Source organism: Monopterus albus, unplaced genomic scaffold (assembly GCF_001952655.1).
Source record: "Monopterus albus unplaced genomic scaffold, M_albus_1.0 scaffold179.1, whole genome shotgun sequence".
Taxonomy (NCBI): Eukaryota; Metazoa; Chordata; class Actinopteri; order Synbranchiformes; family Synbranchidae; genus Monopterus; species Monopterus albus.
The window spans coordinates 223,017-232,310 of record NW_018128059.1 but is presented as its reverse complement, the minus strand read 5'-3'; the positions used below and the strand labels follow the sequence as shown (position 1 = coordinate 232,310).

Below are 9,294 nucleotides of genomic sequence, written 5' to 3'. Positions count from 1 at the left end.
AGCAGTATCATCCTAAGTTTTTTCTTAGATTTGCTCTTAATTTAAATAAAGAAGACATATGTTCTTAGGAAAGGTTCTAAAAAGCATTTCTATGTCTGATTCATGAACGTGATCACACCTCTGTTCCTAAAATGGTGAATCCCATTGTCACAAGTGACAACTACAAAGCCTGTGCTAGTAGTTGTGATTTTGTATAAATAAACGCCCCCACCCCCATAAAAGGGCATGAGACTGTAGGGCTGTGTGTACGCACAGGAATCACACAGAAATTGAAAACAAAAAATGAGAAACTCAGGAATGCTGCAATGAAAATCAGTCATTGAGGTTATTAATTTCACATATGCTTTACCTGCTATGACAATTGAGTACTAACACATCACCCCACTAGTGCTTCTCAACACCTTCAACAGCCCACAACAATGGAGACACAGTTGCAACTCATATACTGTAAATATTTATGGGCATATTTAAGTGGGCCACTTAGTAGGGGGGGAAGGTATTGTGCAGTTCATGTTCAATCATTTTTCATGACTTTTTCCACTACATAGCCTCCTACTTCCTGGTATGTTCATGTGATACCATGATCATGAAACCAGGACACTTATATTCAACACATATTACTCCAAAAGTACTAAAGGTTAGGGATGTGACATTATCAGTCTAACAGATGTAAAAATCAGGTGTTTATTAGCTGTTGTTTTCTTGGCACTGCTGACTGCTCCTGAAAGTAAAACCAAAAGCTTAAGAAACATGCCACCATGCCTCTATCCTTTTTGAGTAACTGTACTGTACAGTAGATCTTATATTCATACCATATTATCTTATTATTAGAACATCTGGAAATCAAGGACTGTAAACTGTGCAAGTACTGTAGGGGTTTATTTGCCCTGTAAGACAGCTAACACTGTTTTTGTCTTTGCAAGCTAGTGATGATTGTTGGAAAAAAGTGAACTGACATTGTCACAGCAGCTGCTATGCATCACATCACAATGGCTTTTCTTTGAGTGTTGGTGCTCCATTATGTTTGAAATTACAATTAAAAATATTGCATTCCCTTCCCCTTCCTAGATCATCCTGAACTCTATGCACAAGTACCAGCCCAGACTACATATAGTAAAAGCTGATGAAAACAATGCCTTTGGATCCAAGAACACTGCCTACTGTACTCATGTATTTCATGAGACAGCCTTCATCTCTGTAACTTCGTATCAAAACAACAAGGTACAGCAACTATCAACACATTAATGCTACACATATTCTACAATGGGTGAATGAAATAGAAAAGTGTGGACAGGTTCCTGTCCATCACAGCAAAGAGGCTAAACTTCTAGTGTTACTTTATTTGCTTCATTTATTGTTTTGTATATACTGTACCAAACATAATGAAAGTTTTAATATAATATCATTTTCTTAGATCACTCAGCTGAAGATAGAGAACAATCCATTTGCCAAAGGTTTCCGAGGTAGTGAAGAGGGAGATCTGCGTGTTTCAAGACTACAGGGGTATGTTTGCACAAAAAGCAACCAGGAAAGTAAAACTGATCTAATAGCACCATTCAGCATACTGGACATCTCTCATAACTTTATCCTAGTGTATAACAATGAGCTCCTCAGGAACCTTGTTTGCATTTGTATATAAGAATCAACCTTCTCTCCTTAAAAGATTGAGTGGAATTGTAAGTAAACAGATTCTGATTCTTTTCTCTTGCTGCTACTGATATATAGGAAAGAATATTCTGTGATTTCAAAGAACATGGTTCGCCAGAGGCTTCTCTCCTCACATAGTCACCTTGCAGGGAAGTTTGGAGCAGGAGTTCTAACAGGGCACCCTCAAGTCCTGTCCTCTTATCAGTATGAGACTGGGGTTCCATTGTCGAACTCAGACTCCCAAGATCCCATGTCAAATCACTTCCCTCAGAGCAGAGATCCCAGCCTTCTGTATCACTGCTTCAAACACAGGGGTATGTCACTATTCAGCAATCATATAAAAATGCACACAATACAACATGCTCTTTTAATTTAAAATCTATGCAGCTAACTATATCACTTTGCAGATAATGCCCGACACCTGGAGCTTGGATGTAAGCGGTCATATCTGGAGACATCATCTGCAGGCTCAGAGGAGCATTACTTTCGTTCAGGTCCCTCATATGAATCGTCCCTACTGTCTCATCCATACTGCACAGAGGCAATCACCTCTAGAGAAGCTTGTATGTATGGCAGTGTGGAAACAGAGTGTGGATCTGGGCCGGGGGACACAGATGAGCTAACCAACTCCCCTTCGATAAATTGCAACATGTGGGCTACAATGCAACCTTACCCTCACTATAGTGTGGAGGGTGTCCCATACCAGCCCTTCACTGCTCACTTCACCAGCACTGCCACAATCAGACCTGTGGTACCACATCCCACTTCATCCATGGTGTCAAGGTCACAGGTGGATTTGGGTGTCTACACCTCTGCTTCAGCCCAGAAAGGTCTGCCTGTCATACCTCAATCGTCCTCTTCATCAAGCTCTCCAGCTGTTTCAGGATCCAGAGATAGGTCAGGTCATCCACCTCTGTACCACAAGAAGCCAGGGTCACCGTTCCAGCCTCTTAGAGATTTCTCAGCCTATGCCACACAAGGCACTATATCCATCCAGGATCCATCCCATCAATATTAAGTGGGGCTGAGCAGTGCAGGGACTCACTGAACTGACAGTTAATATTAAACACCACAGAAGCCAGTTTTATCTAATGTACAAATCTGAAATTAATCAAGAATTCAAATACCCATAATGGCTGCTGATGCCAAGCAATGGTAATGAACTGAACACTGGCAGTCCATTCTAAAACTGTTTACGGCCATGAGTTCTCACTCACACACTATGACATAGTATGTATGTGGTGAACAATAATCTGGTAATCAGTAACACTAAGGTGCATTTCTCACACTCAAATGCAACGCATAGACTTGAGCAGCACTTTAAATCCGTATATCAGAGAGAGCATTGAGCTTAAAGGTATACAAAGTTTGCCAGTAACGAGTTACAACGATCCCAACAGTGATATTTAGCTAACCTGAAGCAAAAGTGAAGATTCACTTTATATTACATAAAGATAAGGGAAAATGTGAAGATGCTCTCTAGAGGGCCATAGAGTACAATTTAAATACAGGACAGCCTTACAGGGAAAACAGAGCAGTGAAGATTTTAACATTTCACACAGAGCTCCACCTACATAGAACAAGTTCAAGGGATGAGTCTGGCATTATTCTACATCCCAAAATCAGAAAAAGTTGGGACATATGTAAAACCAAAATTAAAACTGAAAATAGTGATGTGTAAATCATATGTGTCCTGCATTACATTGAAAACAATACAGCAGCACATTATTTGATATGATACCTCATCAATTTTATTCTTTGTTCAAAATAAACACTCACTTCAGTTCTGATGCTGCAACACATTCCAAAAAAAGTCAGCGCTGTTGCATTTCAGGGCCAGTAATGAGGCAAAACAATGAAATGATGATTCTATTTGAACTAGGTGATGTCAACAAGTGACTCCAATCATGACTTGCTACAAAAGTGGCATCCAGGAAAGGCCGAGCCCTTTAGGAGCAAAGATGGGCCAAGGACCGACAGTTTGCCAACATACAGTGTGTGTGAGAAAATTATTGAAATGTTTAAAAACTATGTTCCTCAAAGAAAGATAGGAAGGAATTGTACTGTGCCAAAAGGAAGCTTTATGTTAACAGTTTCCAGAAGCACAGTCGACTGCTCTGTGCTCAGAGGCATCTGGGATGGACTATCACACAGTGGGAACGTGTACTGTGGTCAAACAAGTGAGTATTTCAAGTCTTTTTTGGAACATTTCTGTGACGGCTCCATTAATGCTGAACAATACATAAAAATGTTGGAGCAACATATGCTGCCTTCAAGATGACATCGTTTCCAGGGTCGCCCGTGCATATTTCAACATGACAATGCAAAACCTCATACTGCACACATTACCAAGGCCTGGCTGAGGAGGAAAAGGGTGCAAGTGCTGGACTGGCCTGTCTGCAGTCCCAACCTGTCCTCAGTAAAGAATGTGTGGTGAATTTTGAAACCAAATGTGTCAATGAAGACCCAGGACTCTTGCACACATTAAGACTTGTTTGCAGGAAGAATGGGACAAAATGACACCTTTCACATTTAATCATTTGGTGTCCTCAGTCTCTAAACGTCTTTTAATGTTGTGAAAAGGAATGGCAACATCACACTGTGGTAAATGCTTTACTGTCCCAACTTTTTCTGGAATGTGTTGCAGCATCAGAATTGAAGTGAAGGTTTATTCTGAACAAAGAATAATATTGATGAGGTATCAAATCAAATAATGTGCTGCTGTGTTGTTTTCAATGTAATACAGGACACGGATGATTTACACATGACTGCTTTCTGTTTTAATTTAGATTTTACATACCAACCCAACTTTCCTGATTTGGGGTTGTATGTTTTTCTTGTCAACAAACCCTGTAAAAGACAATAATGTTTTAGTCTGTCTCTCAAGACCTCCTGACTTCCCTACCCTGTCTGTGGCTTCCTACTAATGAATGTAAATCTTTACAAATATATAGTTTCATTAAAAAAAGAAAGGTTCATTAATTGGGCACTGTAGTTTGTTTAGTCCATCACTTCCTGCTATGCAAAGCGAGGTGCCTCGCTGTGAGGAGTGACAAGGTCAGAGCCTCAGTGGCAAATTTGCTGCATGTGTCCTACATGCACATAATTTTGCATTCCAAGTCAGTTGATAGACTAAATGCACATTTGGTGAGCTGGTGAATATTTTGGCAGTATGACAGTGTATGATGACTTGAAATATATTATAGTGGTATTGTAGTAAGGAAAGACCATGTCCAGCTGTGCAGTGGTGTGGTTCACTAATGTGAAGAATCATTGGCTAGTTTTAGATCTTTTCATGGGATTTGTTGAGAAGAAAAAAATATATACTGCAGAATACTGTCAGCCTTAAGATGCATTCAGGAGGAAGGTCCAAATGGTTTCACAGCCAAGCCAATTACAGTATTCACATGTGCCAAAATGAGATTTGCTCCACCATATGGCAATAGTCCACTGAGTTCACTGCAAAGTGAGATGATCATATTAATCAACAAGGAATTGTATATACATTAAGAATTGTATATACAAAGGCATTAAATTAACAAGCTATTAGTAGTCTTTTTGCAACGGTGTGCATAAAAAAAACTGCCCATCATGAAATAGTTACGGTGTAGGCCTTTCTGCAAATACTTTCTACAAGTCTCTGCTAGTTGTGTGCTACTAGCACTCATGTTGTGAGTGACTGAGCCATTCTACTGTGTTTGGTTGTCAAAGCTTGGCTCCAAACACATGACTCCAAACAGCACTCTAGTTAAACAGGACTGCTAAGAACTCTGAGGCAGAGCCAGATGGGAGCTTGAGGAACTGTTCTTAAGTCACAGTGAGTACTGGAAAAGAGAAAAGCACACAAATCCCACTCCCAAATGACTTACTTGGAAAAAATCCTTAAGACTGCAAATAGAAAACAGCCTGAGCAGACAGGGAAGCTGAAAGAAAAAGGCTCTCAGTAGGACTACATACAGAGGAATTTGAACTTGCATTGACTGTCATCAGATATGTTGCAGATCCCTTATGAATTTGTGCATTGTCCCTTTATTCTGTGTTGTTACATGTTTGAAGATACTGACACTTTGCACAATAAAGATTATTATGCCTATAAGTGTTTGCCATATTTAATTCAAGACCAACATTGTACTCCTAAACTACATGACAGTCACTTTAAATGTTAAGAAAGTACCATCTTGGTACCTGAAGCTTTGCATACTCTAGTATTTTCACGTTAAAACCACTGGTAGCTTTCTTATTGTTAGATACTCTGTAAACTGTTCAGAAATATTCAATTAGAGCAAGAACAAACAATAGCTTTGACTTTTGTTTTTACAGCCCAACATCCCTAGGAATTATGTTTCTATTGGATTATACCACATTTTAGAATTTACATCCAATGCCAATGTTCAGTGCCAGTGCAGAAGGTAGTATGCCCTTTACATAGCATAGGAAACCAAAGTCACATCCCTTTACAGACAAGCAATTGTTCACTACCACTAACCTTATAAATGAAGCATAATCATTATCAACCTTAATCAGGTGCTTTAGTTACCTAACCACATATAGCCATGACCTTTCCTTGACCTTAGCCATATCATAGTTGATTTTATACCAAATAAATAAACCCATCAAAACATTTTAATACAATAACACCAATTATTCCACTGTCCTGTTAACAAATGACAAAAAGAACCTCCAAATTTTAATGACTCTGATCAAATATGTTCTACTGACATAAGATGATGTGAGACATTACAAACTAGCAAAAGCCCATCCTGCTGTGGTTGTCAAAAACAGTAACCTGCCAAACCCATGCACTTCAGTGCTGTGTTCATTCCCAAAGAAGCTTGTACAATTTATGTTAAAAAGCTTTTGAGGATCTGTGGTGATGGAATGTGTCTTCAGACAACCTTACACAAATTCTGAATACTAAAGCAACGTCTCCATTGCTGTACTGGTTTTACATGGTGATTTATAAAATATAAAGACCACTCCTTGGACTCTACATGGTGCTGTCCATTAGAATCAAGAAGCAGCATTTAAGTAATAGGTAATAGTAGTTGAGTATCCACTTGAGCAGCAATTAGTAAATACAATTAAAAGTCAGCATAAACCAAGTTGGTAAAAATGAATGGAGACAGCAGGATGAGCACATCAGCATAAAGGGGGTGCTGCTTTACCTCACACAGAGCTCTCATGAGTTATGCTGATGGTTTGTGTCATCACCTCTTTCTCTATCTCAGCTGTGGATGCATTTCACATAAAGGGAGGCTCTTCACATGACTAGCTTAAATGTGGCAATATAACAAGTCTGATACTAGTAATCATTTAACTGTCCAAGTCACAGTTGTGGACAGCAATGGTACTCTTTAGCCTAATTAACCTAAGGGCCATACATGTGATGTTGCAAAGTTTACCAACCTCCTTAACTACATATCATGTGCCCTTTCTTTTTGTTGACCATTTTCAAATGAATGTGGTGCAGTTTTTGATGTTCAGATGTGTTTGGCTGGTTTCAGGCAACCATCAGCTTTCATTAGTTTAAATACAGCAAAAAAAAGCCATCAGTCAAGTCTTGAAACTTGTTCAAGCTGTGTAATCCCTCACAGTAAACATCAGATCCGAGTTCATTTTTGTCAAACCTATTGTTATATTTCAAGGGAACATATTCACAGAAACAAACAGATGATGCCAGTGGCTGCCTGGAATTAGAGACAAAATATCTAAAAGCCAACAGCATGTTTGGAAAAATGGCTAGCTGTAATAAACAGTATGTGATTTGTAGTAAATAGGGTAAAACATAATGCTTGTATGGAAACGCTGTCTCCTAGAAACTTTGCTAATATACGTACGTCTGAGGGAAATATGATTGCTGCCTGGATTATGTTGACATTATACCAGTGAAGGAAGTGCTCTGTTCACGTACTGCACATGTGTCAGGGTGGATGACAGTGGACATACAATGTGCAGGAAATGTGCAGGGACAGCGTGTAAAGCTGCCGATAATGTTGGGGGTGAACTCAATTATAGGGTCAGACAAGTAAAAGCAGAACACTGACTCTTTATTAAGAGCACTGGTAACAAACAAACTGTACACAATGCAGGAGTCTGATTCAACATGTATCACTCTCAGGTCGATAATCCAATCCAGGATCAGAGCCAGCAAACTCACACATCCAAGGTATCCACAAGAAGAACGGTCAGTAAGGGAAGTCCATAAGTCGATGCACAGAATACAAACAGAATCAGAAGGGTTAGGCAGTAATCGGTGGTCACAAGGCAATCTGGGGTCAGAGCTGGAATAACAGGCACAAGAAAAAACACTGGAAAGTCTGAACATGAGTTAGAACAATCTGGCAGGACGGAAGCTGCCTATAAAGGGGTGAAAACAGGTGCAAGCAATTGTCACTGATTAGGGTAAAGAGTCTGTAGCTGCTGTAGCTGGGGAGGCGACCTTGGTGCGGTGGGTAGAGCAGTCGTCTCCCACCCAGAAGGTTGAAAGTTCAAATCTCGGTGCCTCCAATCCACGTGTCGAAGTGTCCTTGGGTAAGACACTGAACCCCCACGTTGTCCCTGATGGTTAGAGCCATCGGTTGAGGTTGCGCCGCAGATGGCTGCCAATGGTTCTGTACTGGAAACAAATTTCTTGTGTGTAACATACTTAACCAATAAAAGTGATTCTCCTTCTCCAATGACACTGTAACAGGAAGTGATGTCAGAATAAAAGCATGATACCGGAAGCTGAAGAAACGAGATCATGACAATACTAAAGACTAGGGTGGACAGGATTAGGCTGTAGAAATGACTGTGGTTTTGGTTAAATGTGAATAAATGATACATATCACATCTCATCCTTCAAAAGATTAAAACAAAGTTTGTGTGGGATTATGTTTCTCCCAATATGTATTTGCTGTTGCATACACTTATTAGTGGAATATACTATGAACATAAATTCAAACAAGAATTCTTTATTAATCAAACTGACAATGTCTACAGTTTGTCTTAATATAACTTTAATAACTCTGTGTACTGTGAACAGTCATAAAATAATGTTAAAGGTCACACAAGATTTTAATTGGGATGCCATTTATTAGAACCTTAAGTACTGACAACAGAGGACGCAGACTTATACACAGGCCATGAACAATTCTACTGCTGTTAGTGACCTCCTCATTCTGGTCATGTTTGAGCTTCAGCTTTTAATCTGGATGAGACGGCAGAAGTGGATTGCTGCTGGGACCAACCATATCTGTTAAAAAAGAAAAATAAACTTGAGCCTTCCTTTCAAAAATGCTGATATAGCTAATAAAACATAGTACTCTATTTTTTTATATGAAGTTGTAATTTTACAATGCTGAAATGTTTAATCCAAAACAACAATAGACATTTAAGCGAACGTTTACACTAAAGATCCCTGAATTTAGTTTAGCAGTTTTTTATTACGTTTTTTTTTTTTTTTTTTGTCAAACCGTTAATAGTGCATTAAAGAGCAGTGCAGGCATACTGAAATGTATGGTATCTGAGTTGCCACATAAAACCATAGTCATTCTCAATATAAAAAGCCACATTTAAGCCCCTTATGGAGCACAAGTTAACCTAGTTGAGTATATGTCTCCAGTGAGAGAACCTGGACCTGCAGTCCATCTGGAAGTCATTGAGGGA

General features: G+C 39.3%; 1 protein-coding gene across 1 annotated transcript in view; it reads left to right on the top strand.

The window, feature by feature from the left end:
- tbx4 (T-box transcription factor 4) overlaps positions 1–2,665 on the top strand; it is a 33,596-nt gene extending 30,931 nt beyond the window's left edge. The window contains exons 5-8 of the mRNA XM_020616824.1: positions 1,069–1,221; positions 1,415–1,503; positions 1,726–1,961; positions 2,055–2,665. Coding sequence (XP_020472480.1) covers positions 1,069–1,221; positions 1,415–1,503; positions 1,726–1,961; positions 2,055–2,665 — 1,089 coding nt within the window. The remainder of the gene's footprint in view (positions 1–1,068; positions 1,222–1,414; positions 1,504–1,725; positions 1,962–2,054) is intronic.
- Positions 2,666–9,294: the final 6,629 nt, after the last annotated feature.